The 15356-nt window shown below is 42.8% G+C and overlaps 1 protein-coding gene across 1 annotated transcript; it reads left to right on the top strand.

Moving 5' to 3' along the window:
* The first annotated feature begins 3245 nt into the window (after positions 1-3245).
* On the top strand, positions 3246-14951 carry LOC126088277 (allergen Tha p 1-like). The gene is made up of 2 exons (XM_049906406.1): positions 3246-3423; positions 14779-14951. Exons 1-2 carry the CDS (start codon positions 3246-3248, stop codon positions 14949-14951), a joined length of 351 nt encoding a protein of 116 aa, XP_049762363.1.
* The last annotated feature ends 405 nt before the right edge of the window (positions 14952-15356 follow it).

Below are 15356 nucleotides of genomic sequence, written 5' to 3'. Positions count from 1 at the left end.
CTAATTGTTTAAACAGAGACAGGTGTATGATTTCGACAGTTGACAATTAGCAAGCATGTTTGCAGTGTCTTTTACATTAATTATTATTTTGACAATTTAAGAGTTGTTTGGCTCTCTGCACGTAAATATATGGCATTATTTCCGAGGGGTTTCAGGTCTGTACACTGCGCAATGCGTTATTTTTGACTGTTTACAATTAGCAAGCATGTGTGTAGAGCCTTATACAAGTGTTATGTAGGAGTAGTTTGCAGGTCCATATGTTGTGGAGCATGTCAGAGCGTGTGTTCTGTAATAAATATACTCCACCCCTAAATAAATTGCTCCTAAATAAATAAAGTACACTCCTTCATCAGCCTAGTGCAGGCTCAGTCCTTTTAACAACAACCCCTAGGAAGAGGTGGCGGTTGGGTGACTTAGGTTAGTGAAGGTGAGCTTCATTTGCAACAGTTTTCTTAGGTTGGTAGCGAATGGCGGTTGAGTGACTTAGGTTAGTGAAAGTGAGCTTCGTTTGCCACAGTTTTCTTAGGTTGGTAGCGAATGGCGGTTTGGTGACTTAGGTTAGTGGATGTGAGCTTCGTTTGCAAGAATTTTCTTAGGTGGTAGCGAAAGCCCAAGTGTCCTTTCTTTACTGCCAGAATTCAAACTTGGCGCCAGCTCCTATGAGGAGGTGGCAGTTAGGTGGCTGAGGCTAGTACAAGTGTCCTTTCTTTCCCATAATTTTCTTAGGTTGGTAGCGAAACCCCAAGTGAGCTTAGTTTAATACCAAAATTGACACTTGCGCCAGTTCTTAGGAGGAAGTGGCGGTCAGGTGAGTTATGTTAGTGGAGGTAGGCCAAGTGAACTATCTTCCCACCATTTTCTTTGTTTAGTAGAAATAACTGGGGTGTGGTGCATTATCCTGCTGAAAATTGATCTTCACACCACTTATTGGGGGGAGGGGGAGAGGGGGCGTAGCACTTTCCCGCCAAAATTCAAACTTCCCCCCAAAAGTCCGCCATTTTGATTGATGTCACAGCAGCCATATTGGATGACGTCAACGCCGCCACCTTGGATAACAGTACTTTGGGTTGGTACGAACATTGTTCCAATACTACGTCAGTCCTATGTGCCCAATCCAATAGCGCCCATGTGGAATATTCAACCCACTGCCAAAAATCACTTGAAAACCGTGATGACAAATTCAAATGTAAGTAAAATAAATTTTTGGAAACAATATGTAGCTGTTTACAGGTAAAACGAATGGGTTCTTTTATTAGGTGCTTGGCTTGCACGCTTCTTAATCCTATTAGCACCCTTACTACTTATAAAATGAACAAATCTGGCAAAATTAGGAATAATGCCTTCTTCATTGCAACTCAGCAAGAAGGCGAGTGTACTCAACAGCTTTCCTCTTTTCCTCAGAAGTTTATCTAACTTCGGTACAAGTCTCACTGTCTCCTCCCCATAGAGGTATTTAATGTGACTTCGTAGGCTCTCCTGGCGTAATAAGTCTTGAAAATCTCTTCGCGTTTGCTGCCGAATCCTATAATCAACTCGATTCGATATTTCGGCGATACAGCTGGTCGCCATCTTCAGTAGACTGCTGCTTGTGCTGATGAGTCCCACTGAGAACTTTATGGATATGTAGACTGATTTTGTAAGGGTGCGAAGTGTGACAGTGACAGAGTAGTTGAATACAGATGTCGGGAGTAGTGCGAAGTGATTTAACACAACCTATGAATTAGGTAACTGTGAGGAAGGAATTTGGTGGTGATTTGATACAGGTGTCCGACAGCAGCCGTGGTGGGCGGTGCGTGCAATGTGTACATGCGCCGTGTACTGTGCTGTGAGCTACACAGGACGTTGTTTTGCGGCCTGCCATCAGTTCTCAGCGAGGCTCATCAGTAGAAGCAGCATTCTCCTGAACATGGCGACCAGCTGGATTGCCGTAATAACGAATCGAGGATTTTAGGATGTAAGTAGACTGTTTATGTTTTCTTATTGGCAACGTTACGTAGCGCTCTGTGTGCTAGTTTGCATTGTTGTCTGCCATTCTAGTGTTGCGCAGCGGCAGCTGGATGTTAACAGCGCATAGCGTTGGGCAGTTGGAGGTGAGCCGCCAGCAGTGGTGGATGTGGGGAGAGAGATGGCGGAGTTTTGTAATTTGTCATGAACTGCTATATATATTATGACTATTAAGGTAAATACATTGTTTGTTCTCTATTAATATCTTTCATTTGCTAACTATCCCTATCAGTAGTTAGTGCCTTCCGTAGTTTGAATCTTTTATTTAGCTGGCAGTAGTGGCGCTCGCTGTATTGCAGTAGTTCGAGTAATGAAGATTTTTGTGAGGTAAGTGATTTCTGAAAGGTATAGTTTAATGTTACTCAGGGCCATTCTTTTGCAGGGATCTTTGATAGTCAGATTGCGTTGCGCTAAAAATATTGTGTGTCAGTTTAAGCACAGTCTTGTATAAATGTTCTAAGGGGACGTTTTAAGATTCCGGCAGCAAACCCGAAGAGACTTTCATGACTTATTACGCCAGATGAGCGTACGAAGTCACATCAAGTTGAATATTTCACATTATCCAACATCATCAGTCTTTTTTTTTATATCCGTGTTGACTGAAGTACGCTACATTTTGCCACTGCCAATGATTCGAAAGTACAGTGAAGTGGTTACCTACGACAGGTCCCAATTATTGATGAGGGGTGTTACAAATAACTAAAGCGTTGCAAGTAAAATAAAGAGCCAGGACATGTTTTTAAGACTCGTTCACTGTAAAGTATAGTTTCATCTCCATATGCAGGACTTGGTACAACTCATTAATAAAGACAAAAATGCGGCTTATTTAAATGTAGAATAGAAGTTTGCACAATGATAACTTGTGGACTGTCTGTTATTAGAGATTCTAATTGTCGGTTACGGATGTATGAGCAGCAAGAAGACACGTGCCCTGTGCCACTTGTACGATTTGAGGAAAATTAGTTTCCAACAACGGATAACCCATGCAGAACAGAAGTTACGCACTTCCTAGAGAGCCGCAGGCGGAGACAATTTTATGATGCTTCTGCATTCTCCTCGTTATACAGGAAAAGTTACCAAACAAGCGCACATCTTAATGCATTAAACATGGAGTCGCTAGGTCTTCTCAGAAATTCCCTGTAGCACGTCATTCGTATTAGAAGTCGTTTCCCGTAATATATAAGGGAATGTAAGTTTGCACAGCAGCAGTTAACAGTGAACAGTTGCATCGAAGTGTCAGAATGCAGAACTTGGTCTCGTTTGTGACACTTCTAGCCGTGGCCAGTGGCTGCAACAACCATTTCGAGACTGTCGATGTGCACCAGGGGGTGCACAATGAACACGTGCGTCTGGACTATCATAAGTGCCTCCTCTCAGACTCCAACGACGCTTGCACCGACGAGGGCAAAGAGCTCAAAAGTAAGTGCACTCCCGTTACGAGGGTAAAATGAAGCATTTGGTAACAAACAAATGAAATAACATTTTAGGGGTAAAAATAATATTAAATAATGGAAAATACAGGATGAAATAATGACGATATTGCGATGAGGACAGATTACTACCCGCCATATAGCGGAGATGTTGAGTCGCAGACAGGCATAAAAAAGGCTACTAAACACGTAACCTCTCGGCCAGAAGGCACTCTTCTGAAACAGACAACGCACACACATCGGAATTCACGCAGACGCAGCTCACACACAAATGACCACTGTCTCTGGCTGCTGAGGCCAGCCTCTAAGGCCGAGTGGATGGTCTGAGTAAAAGGATTCGTCGACTATGTAATGATCTTGGATGCAGATTTGTAGACCAGTGTTATCGTGTGGGGATTTCTAGGACGCCTCTTCGTAGGACGTGGGTACACTAGACAAAGAAAACAGCTACTCGGGTAGTAGACACGAGGGCTCTTTTGTAGGCTAGACGATAGTTTCAGGTGCTCCGATTAAGGGTCGCCAATCGATACGCAGCAAGGAAAGTCAGACGGCATGCAGAGTAAAGACAGTAAACTGTTCCCGAAATTACTGCCCTCCAGGAAAGTTCTCGCGTTCAAATTATTCTTGGGATCGAGAGCTGGTTGAAACCCAAAGTGGAAAGCTCTGAGATATTTAGTAAGTTGCTGGAAATACATCGGGAAGACAGATTAGAGGCATAGAAGAGGGAGAGTGCATGGCAGTTGACAATTGACAGAAATATTGACTCTATTGAGGTTGAAGTTCAATGAGACAGTGAAGTTATCTGGTTGCGTATAACAGGTGCCTTTTAAATAAACTTAATTGCTGCCTATTTTTAACGGCCACCCGACTCCGCTGTTACGGTTATAGAGCCTTTTAAGCAAATTCTACTGTCAGTAGCGAGGAAATGCCCAGAGCGTGCAATACTAGTTGGAGGGGAGTTTAACACCTACCGAGTATAGACTGTGATGTCTATGGTTGGATAGCGGGAGGGGGAGAGGCAGGGAGGGGTGTTACACACGGAGAGTCATGGGAAATACTTTTGAACACAGTTTTCTGGAAACTGTCTTGAACAGCAGCTAGCTCCCCAACCCACAGGCAGACAAGATGGGCAGCAATCTGCAGTTGATTGATGATGCAGTGGTGTACGGTAATGTGTCGAAATTGAATGACTATAGGAGGACACAGGATGACTAAGACAAAATTTCTAGTTTGTGCGATCAATGGCAGCTAGTTCTAAACGTAGAAAAGTTATTGCGGCTTAATGTGGATGCAATGGAAAAACAAATCTATAGCGTTCAGGTACAGCTCTTGTAGAGTCCTACTTGCCGCAGTCACGTCGTTTAACCATCTGGGCGTAGCGTTGCAAAGCGATGTGAAGTGGAACGAACACGCGAGGACTGTGATAGGAAAGGCGAATGGTCGACCGGTTTATTAGAAGAATTCAGGGAACGTGTGGTGCATCGGTAAAGAAGACCGCTTGTAGGACGCTAGTGAAACCTACTCTCGAGTACTGCTCGAGTATTTGGGATCCATACCAGGCAGGATTAAAGGAAGACATCGAACCACTTCAGAGGCAGGCAGCTAGTTTTGTTACTGTTGGGTTCGAACAACACGAAGATGTTTCGGGAACTCAAATGGGAATTATTGGAGGGAAGACGATTTTCTCTTCGAATGTCGTTCTTGAGAAAAGTTGGAGAACCGGCATTTGAAGCTAATTGCAGAACGATTCCGATGCTTCCAACATATATTGCACATACGGATCACGAAGATAAAATACGAGAAAACAGGACCCATACCGAGTAATGTAGACATACGTTTCATCCTCGTTCTATTTGCGAGTGGAACAGAAAAAGAAATGACTAGTGGTGGTAAAAGGTACCCTCTGCCACACACCGTACGGTGGCTTGCGGAGTATCTGTGTAGATGTAAATGTTTCGTCTTGCCAGCCAGAGAGAGCGGTTATGTGTGTGAGAGCTGAGGTATATTGGGAAAAGCCCGGGAGATATGGAAATATTTCAGTTAGATTACATCATGGTGAGATTGAGATTCCGAAAACAAATAGTGAATGGTAAGACGTACCCAGCACCAGATATAGACTCATATCATATTTAGTAGTGATGAAGAGTAGGCTGATGTTTAAGAGATTGGTCAGGAAGAATCAATACGCAAGGAAGTGGGATACAGAAGTACTAAGGAATTACGGGATACGCTTGATGTTCTCTAAGGCTATACACACAACAATAAGGAATAGCTTAGTAGGCAGCACAGTTAAAGAGGAATGGGGGTCTCTAAAAATGGGAATCACAGAAGATGGAATGAAGGTAATTGTGAAGAAGCCATAGATAATAGAAAAAATACTTTAGTTGATCGATGAAAGAAGGAAGTAAAAGAATGTTCAGTGAAATTCAGGAATATAGAAATACAAGTCGCTGAAGAATGAAAAAAGTAGGAAGTGCAGAGAAGCTGAGACAAAATGGCTGCATGAAAAATGTGAAGAAATCGAAAAAAAATGTTTATCGGAAGCACTGACTCAGCATATAGGAACTACTTGCGGCTAAATTGTAAACAAGGGTGGTAACATAAAGAGCACAACGGGAATTCCATTGTTAAATTCAGAGGAGAGAGCGGGTAGCTGGAAAGATTACATTGAAGGCCTCTATGAGGGGGAAGACTTGTCTGACGTTATAGAGGAAGTAACAGGAGTCGATACAGAGGCGACAGGGGATCCAGTATTAGAATCGGAATTTAAAAGAGCTTTGGAAGACTTAAAACCAAACGAGACAGATGGGATAAATAACATTTCATCAAAATTTCTAAAATCATTGGGGAATTGGCAACAAAACGACTATTCCCATTGATGTATAAAATGCATGAGTCTGGCGATATACCATCAGAGTTTCTGAAAAATGTCATCCGGATAATTCCGAAGACTGCAAGAACTGACAAGTGCGAGAATTATCCAAAAATCAGCTTAACAGCTAATGCATCCAAATTTCTGACAAGAATAATCTACACAAGAATGGAAAGAAAATTGGGAATGTATTAGATGACGATCAGTTTGGCTTTAGGAAAGGTAAATGCACCAGAGAGGCAGTTCTCACTTTGCGGTTGATAATGGAAGCAAAACTAAAGAAAAAAAAAGACACGTTCATAGGATTGGTCTGCCTGGAAAAACATTCGACAATGTCAAATGGTGAAGATGCTCGAAATTCTGAGGAAAACAGGTTTAAACTACAGGGAGAGAATGATAACATATAACATGTACAAGAACAGAGGGAATAAAAAGAGTAAAAGACCAAGAATAAAGTGCTGAGATTAAAAAGATGGTAAGAAAGGGATGTAGTCTTTCACCCTGTACATGGAAGAAGCAGTGACGGAAATAAAAGATAGTTTCAAGAGTGGAATTAAAATTCAAAATTAATATCAACGATAAGATTTGCTGATGAAATTATCCTCAGTCAGATGAAGAAGAGATACAGGACCTGATGAATGGCCTGAACAGTCTAATGGGTACAGTATTCGGACTGAGAGCAAATCGACGAAGAACAAAAGTAATGAGAAGCAGCAGAAATGAGAACAGCAAGAAACTTAACATCAGGTTTGATTTTTACGAAGTAGACGAAGTTAGAAAATTCTGCTACCTAGGCAGCAAGGAGGACACAAAAAGCAGACAAACACTGACAAAAAGGGCATTTCTGGCCAAGAGAAGTCTACTGATACCAAACATAGGCCTTACTTTGAGGAATAAATTTTTGATAATGTACGTTTGGAGAGCAGCATTGTATGATAGTAAAACATGGACTGTACGAAAACCGGAACAGAAGAGAATGGAAGCATTTCAGATGTGTGCTCAGATGAATGTTGAAAATTAGTTGGACTGATAAGATAAGGAATGAGGAGGTTTTGTGCAGAATCAGATAGGAAAGGAATATATGGAAAACACTGACAAGAAGAACGGACAGGATGATAGTAGCTCTGTTAAGAGGTCAGGGATAATTTCCATGGTACTAGAGGGAGCTGTAGGGGGTAAAAACTGTAGAGGAAGACAGAGACTGTAAACATCCAGCAAATAATTGATGTCGCTGGTTGCAAGTACTACTCTGAGATGAAGATTCCCACTGGAGAGGAATTCGTGGCGGGCCACATCAAACATGTGATGACTCAAAATATAAAAAAAAACACCACGGACGCCTATTATTATATCCACCATACGGGGGAATATCGATCAAACAAGGTTATGTTTGTACGGTTCTCCAGCGTGAAATTTAAAATTTCGACTCCCCCTTTGCTATCTTCTACTGTCACTCCAAAATGGTCAGTGAGCCACTGGATAGGAGCCTTTCACACGTTTAACAATTTTACATGGGTCTAGAACTATTTCGGGTTTTCGGCAAGAACTTTTCCTTTATGAGAAGTTATGACGGTGGTAGTTGTTGTGTGCTTCGTGCGTCGATCTTTTTACAGGCGCAGAACTCTGTACTAATTTTGTCTGTCGCCATTTGGTATTCTCTTTTGAACTGAACGTGCAAGAAGCTTTCCTTCCTTAGCGGGTTTCCGAATTTTGCTGTTCAAGAACAGTGTGTCTTTCCCGTCGTTAATCCACTTACTGGGCATATATTTCTCCGGAGCTCAATTTATAATCCGTTTATACTTTACCTACAGTTCCTGTATATCCTTTATGAGAAGTGATGACGGTGGTAGTTGTTGTGTGCTTCGTGCGTCGATCTTTTTACAGGCGCAGAACTCTGTACTAATTTTGTCTGTCGCCATTTGGTATTCTCTTTTGAACTGAATGTGCAAGAAGCTTTCCTTCCTTAGCTGGTTTCCGAATTTTGCTGTTCAAGAACAGTGTGTCTTTCCCGTCGTTAATCCACTTACTGGGCATATATTTCTCCGGAGCTCAATTTATAATCCGTTTATACTTTACCTACAGTTCCTGTATATCCATCATATTGTTACTAAATTATATTTCGTTACTCATGGGGGTACTAACAACTGCTTACGTTCTTTTACTAGCAAAAATATTCTGTCGGAGTTCTTGAATGAATTATTAAATGTAGTGTTTAATTATCTGTGAGCCGTGGCGGTTTTAATTTGGTGACATAGTACTCCACTGGCGCCACTAACTACACTACTGGCCATTAAAATTGCTACACCACGAAGATGACGTACTACAGACGCGAAATTTAACTGACAGGAAGAAAATGCTGTGATATCCAAATGATTAGCTTTTCAGAGCATTCACACAAGGTTGGCGCCGGTGGCGACACCTGCAATGTAATGACATGAGGAAAGGTTCCAACCGATTTCTCAAACACAAATTGCAGTTGACCGGCGTTGCCTGGTGAAACGTTGTTGTGATGCCTCGTGTAAGGAGAAGAAATGCATACCATCACGTTTCCGACTTTCATAAAGGTCGGATTGTAGCCTATCGCGATTGCGGTTTATTGTATCGCGACATTGCTGCTCGCGTTGGACGAGATCCAATGACTGTTAGCAGAATATGGAATCGGTGGGTTCAGGAGGGTAATACGGAACGCCGTGCTGGATCCTAACGGCCTCGTATCACTAGCAGTCGAGATGACAGGCATCTTATTCGCATGGCTGTAACCGATCGTGCAGCCACGTCTCGATCCCTGAATCAACAGATGGGGACGTTTGCAAGACAACAGCCAACTGCACGAACCGTTCGACGACGTTTGCAGCAGCATGGACTATCAGCTCGGAGACCATGGCTGCGGTTGCCCTTGACGCTGCATCACAGACAGGAGCGCCTGCGATGGTGTACTCAACGACGAAGTTGGGTGCACAAATGGCAAAACGTCATTTTTTCGGATGAAGCCAGGTTCTGTTTACAGCATCAATGGTCGCATCCGTGTTTGGCGACATCGTGGTGAATGCACATTGGAAGCGTGTATTCGTCATCGCCATACTGGCGTATCACCCGGCGTGATGGTATGGGGTGCCTTTGATTACACGTCTTGGTGACCTCTTGTTCGCGTTGACGGCACTTTGAACAATGGACGTTACATTTCAGATGTGTTACGATTCGTGGCTCTACCCTTCATTCGATCCCTGCGAAACCCTGCATTTCAGCAGGATAATGGACGACCGCATGTTGCAGGTCCTGTACGGGCATTTCTGGATACAGAAAATGTTCGACTGCTGCACTGGCCAGCACATTCTCCAGATCTCTCTCCAATGGAAAACGTCTGGTCAATGGTGACCGAGCAACCGGGTCGTCGCAATACGCCAGTCACTACTCTTGGTGAACTGTGGTATCGTGTTGAAGCTGTATGGGCAGCTGTACCTGTACACGCCACCCAAGCTCTGTTTGACTCAATGCCCAGGCGTATCAAGGCTGTTATTACGGCCAGAGGTGGTTGTTCTGGGTACTGAATTCTCAGGATCTATGAACCCAAATTGCGTGGAAATGTAATCACATGTCAGTTCTAGTATAATATATTTGTCCAATGAATACCCGTTTATCATGCATTTCTTCTTGGTGTAGCAATTTTAATGGCCAGTAGTGTATTTGGGCTGTCGATTTCGATCGTGATCACATGACCATATGTTGGAGGCTAGGGTCTTTGGTCGAGAAGTGTGCGCCGTTTTTTTTTTTTTTTTAACAGATTTATCTGGAGGACATATCGCTAGCAAGTTGTCGGTTTTGGGAGACTTCTCCTGTCGGGTTCGGGCCTTCAGGAGCCGCGAGTGGTTAAATCGATCAGAGGAAAGCTTTACCAGCTGGGTTCAGTATTGATGGCGGCGAGTTGCTGGAAGAGCAGCGGACGCCGCGTGCAACGTGGTCAGCAAGTTCGAATTCAACTCTACAAGCTTAAATTTTGCGGCACGTTGAAGTTCATTGGTATGGGAGGCAGTAACACCCCTGCTTGGAAGACCTGGAAGTTACGGCGCCTTCCTACCTGAGTGTAGGCCACATTCTGTGCGAGTATACGAACAGTCTCTGTTGTGAATTGAATTTATGAGATTGAAATTGCAACACAGTCTGTGTCAATGACACAGCAATTGGATTTGCAGGCGCTGATATTTCATCTTGTTAGTTTTCAAGTAATTTTACGGAGTGTTACGCTTGTAACCTGTATGTGTAGTCACTTCCGGAATAAGTTAATATTGCCTACATCCTAGACATTATCGTTTGTAGCCTTATTTGGGCAGATTGCTGTTCCCTTCTGATGTGCGTTGGAAGGGTTGATCGGGCAGCAGACGACGCATTTCTGCTTCCTGCTCCCGGAGCAGAGACGTGTTTTCTTTCTCCTGCGGCGACACTTCTGTCATCGCACTACGCCTGGGTTGGTCTGTAACCAGGCGTCTCTACCAGCCGCCTCGTTTCGGCTCAAGTTAAGTAAATTTGATCGTTTGATACGTGCACGGCGGAGTGTCACCAGTTACTTCCGGAACTCTTGATCTAGTCAACATTGTGATTCAGCAAGCACTTAAGCTATAAGGTATGTTCTGCAGGTGCAAAATTCCTTGGCATTATATTTCCTCCGTAACTACTTGTTTAAACCTTGCACCACTATTACTAGTTCCGGAGCATGTTAAGTTTCAAAGCCCTTTACTCAGGAGTATGAACTCTTGAGTTTTTCCCTTTTATCCACAGTCATTAGCTAAGTCCATTCCTTGTGAAACTTACCCGCCTGTTGTCTATTGGCTGAGATAGCCTTCTACTGTAATTCGTCACCTTTGTTGTATTTTGAGGGATTTTATATTTATTTAAGAGTTACTATTAATATTCCTGTCGGAGTGTACCAGTTGAGAGTCCCATTTAAATTCTATGCCTTCCCGGCTCTTCTTGTGTTTTGAGGGATTGTGTACCTTATTGCTTAAGGGATTTTATTAAGGTTTATAAATTGTTAAGAGCCTTCCAGCAGCCACAATCAGTCGCGTGACTTGTTATCCTTTCTGTATTTCTGGTGTGTGTTGTCTGTTTGTCCATGACTGGGATATGTTAATACTTTTTGTGTCAGTCATTTGTGATTCATTTTACTCGTAAAACTTAGTTTGTTGAACCAGTTTGCAGTCGCACCTAGTTGGTGTGATTTCTTACTGTTTTTAAGCCCTGTTCTTAATAATGGTATAAATTGTTAATTTTTTTATTAATTGATTGATTCTGTTCAAGTTCTTTAAATTATTGTGAGCGTTGGTATTCATTTTTGACAAGGCTCCTTAATTTGTAATCGTAATAATTGTCGCTAAGTAAAATGGTGTATTCCATGAAACAACAAATGACAAAATATACGGGTTCACCTTCAATGTGTTTTTCCTTAAAATTGTCCCAACCCGGGTTGTGAGGTATCACTCTCCGAAAGACAGTTTTCGGAATATACGTTCAACAGTACTGCACAAGATTTCCTATCTGTAAACCTGCAATGAATCCATATGGTATACTCGGTAGGATAAAGTCTCCCACAACTAATATTGAATGATTTACTGGGCGTAGACTTTCATTGAATGACTCTAAAACTGTCACAGTGGAAAGGCGAGCCCGGCAAAATTGTGTTTTACCTAGACTTTTACGCGTCCAGAGAGCTTCGTGATCACTCTCAAATTTGACCTGAATAGAAGCAGTAATTGTGTTGAGTGCATTTAACGCTCCCACTGCAGTGACGTCCATTCTGTGTCCCTGATAAACGTTTCATGACTCAGTAAATACAGGGTGTCCCACTCAAACCTCCCTGATTTCAAGCACCCAGGAAAAAAACCACAGTAGATACGACAATGAAAAATGAGCCACATTATAGAGCATCTCAAAGAATTTATTTATTTGTCATCAATACACTTCTACATGTGAACCATTTGTAGCACTAAGAATATAGAATCTATATTCAATTACTTGCCAAGTTCTTTGTCACAGTTCCTCTTTTATTACTATAATCGCATTAGTGCTACGATGTCGCAAGTTAGGAATATTGTCACTTTGTTCGCATACCCGCGGTACTTCACGAATCCCCACATGAAGAAATCAAGCGGCGTAATGTCGGGTGAACGTGGTGGCCAGGCAATGGGTCCACCGTGTCCGATCCAACGACTGGGAATTTTCCTGTCCAGGAACTTGCGAACAGCTGTTGACCAGTGTGGCAGAGCTCCATCTTATTGATAGATGATAGGTTGCAAATCTTCTATCTGAGGGTACATAAACTGCTCCAACATGTCCGGATACACTTACCCATTCACTGTTGGTTCCGCAAAGAAGAACAGTCCAACAATCCTGTCGTGCATTAGCCCACACGAGACGTTTAGTGTGGGGCTATCACGAACATGTTCAATGAAAACGTGCGGATTTTGCGAACCCCAAATCCGAACATTATGCCCATTAACCCTTCATGATAGATGAAAGGTTGCCTCACCAGAGACTAAACATCCTTCTAGGAAGCTGGCATCCATATCAGTACGCTGCAGCATATCTGCAGCAAATTGTTGTCGGCATGGTTTGTCGTTCGGCGTCAGATGTTGCAGAATTTGCACTTTGTAAGCACACATGCGAAGATGCTGGTGAATTACACGATGCCATGTTGATCGACGTACATCAAGTTACCTACATGCTTGACGAATTGACTTACGTGGGCTTCTGAGAAACATTTGTCTGATGTCCTCCACTGTCTCTTCTGAAACTCTGTGATGTGCACCGCCAGAATGTTTCAGAACACTTCCTGTTGCCAGAAACATCCTATACAATTCCTTAACTGTTTTCACATCAGGTGTATCACATTCATACACAGACGAAAATTTCTTTGCACAGTGCTCGGGAATTTTGTTTCTGCAAACCAAACTACTGCTTGCACACGCTCCTGTGAAGTCGCCATTTTCACTTCATGCGACCATGCTGCACTCTGGTGACGATCGTGGCACTTCTGACGCAGGAATATAAATTCATTGAGATGCTCTACAATGTGGTGCATTTTTCATTCTCGTATCTACTGTGGTTTTATCTCGTGGGTCCTCGAAATCAGGGAGGTTTTAGTGGGGCACCCTGTATTTCAGAGCTTCCTACATCGGGTTTCAGCTAGCTCTCGGTCGCGAGAGTAATCAGAATGCGACCAATTTCTTCGTGGGCAATAAATTCGGAAACTTTGTTACAAATACTTCGACGTGATAGTGTCAAAATTTTAACAGTCGAAGTGTCCTTAATCTGAAGATGGCCTGATTTCACTATCTGTGTGTCGACTGCTGAGTGTTCATCAGATTTCCGAAATGGAGTGTCCCAAGTGTGTAGTTACAACTACTCGTTCAAAGTCTCTGAATTCCCGTCGTGCGGCCACAATCAATTTGGGAACACTTTCAGGTGTAACTCTTGATTACAGATGATAGCCCCACCATTGCACTGCCCTTTTATCCTTTGAATACTCGATACTGCCGCCAGAATGTGCATAGCGCCACCCCATGACTTATGCCACCTCATTGTATGTGATTATGATATTTATAGTACAACCTTCTACTTATCGCTCCTGTAGGGATCGTGAGGGCGTGATAAGATGGAGGCACTTAAACATTCTTCCCGCGCTCCATACATGAATGGACAGGAAATTCCGTAATAACTGGTACAGAGGCACGTTTCTTCTGCATCATAAATTCTCCCTCTGTTGCTGGACACACTCTCGTAATGAGCCAATTGGAACCTACTCGTCTATTCTGATTTTGAAGTCGTTATAGACCCTTAATTCATGGTAGAAAAATACGGCTGATGAATTTAACTGTTTTCAACATTCGAAATATGGACTTCATACATTAATCATGGTATGGTATCTATGGAATCCCAGAGCTATCAGTAACGGAGCTGTTGTCATAAACGTATCTCATGTATAAACAAACTCCGTCGAACAGGTCTCGAAGTTCAAGTGGCAAAGAACGACCGCCGTGTCATCCTCAGCTCTGGATGTGAATATGGAGGAGGATGTTGTCATCATACCGCTCTCCCCGGCCGTTGCCCGTTTTCGTGACCGGAGCTACAAAGTCTCTGTCAAGTGGCTCCTCCATTGGCCTCACAGGGGCTGAATGCACCCCGCTTGCCAACAGCACTCGGCGGACTTGGACGGTCACCAATACAAGTGATGGCCAAGCCTTAAATCTAACGGCAACATAACACCAATTTACGTTAGGGTCAAGGAATTCCAAAGAGATTGCATGTGGTGGTTGGTTATTTCCTGTACTTTCAGGTAACTATTTCATTTTGCTTTAACTTGATAAGCTACTGTCAATACATTTCAGTTACGCAGTTCGCTTTCAATATTTTTAGTCGCGGTTACGATTCAGCAGAACCAGTGAAATCTTCAACTTCTCAGTCTCTTATGCGCTCTTACAGGTATCTTACCAGACGCCCTGAAGACGGACTGCAGCCAGTGTAACGAGAAGGAGAAGGCGAAGGTAAAGAAGGCGATCACGCTCCTCGCCAGTGTGAATCCACATTTGTGGAACACGCTGATCGACAAATACGACCCTGAAGGCAGCTACAGGCAGAGGCACGCGCTGAACTAGCAAAGCTCTCTTCTTAAACGACTACTTTGTAGCTGTCCTTTTTAAAATTTAGTAGCTAAAATAAATCACAGCACGATGTAACTTCTTTGTTTATCTGGATACCACTATGACCTTCTTGCATCAGTGTTGCTATAATGCAGTTTTCATGTTGAAGTCAATCAAAACATACTAAAACCAGTCTATCTCTGGACTGATTTTATTAGATATGATTTTTGTATTTTATGTCCTACGCAGACTGTGCGGAGTTCAACGTATTTCTTAGAACAAAGCACACCTTTTCTTGGCAGCTATTTCTCAACAGACATGAGACGATGTTGAAATGCTTTACATATAAAACATCCAACTGTGGCTATAAATGTCTGCAGTTGATGGTAATAATACTGTAATAACCATGTAACTGCAAAA

Source organism: Schistocerca cancellata, chromosome 6 (genome assembly GCF_023864275.1).
Source record: "Schistocerca cancellata isolate TAMUIC-IGC-003103 chromosome 6, iqSchCanc2.1, whole genome shotgun sequence".
Lineage (NCBI taxonomy): Eukaryota > Metazoa > Arthropoda > Insecta > Orthoptera > Acrididae > Schistocerca > Schistocerca cancellata.
The sequence above is the reverse complement of the archived record's forward strand: the minus strand, read 5'-3'. Positions and strand labels throughout refer to the sequence as shown.

Bases quoted from the DNA above. Each gene is read 5' to 3' on its own strand.
- LOC126088277 (XM_049906406.1), top strand. From the start codon at position 3,246: ATGCAGAACTTGGTCTCGTTTGTGACACTTCTAGCCGTGGCCAGTGGC. The intron at 3,424-14,778 runs GTAAGTGCACTC...GCGCTCTTACAG, and splicing joins CGAGGGCAAAGAGCTCAAAA to GTATCTTACCAGACGCCCTG.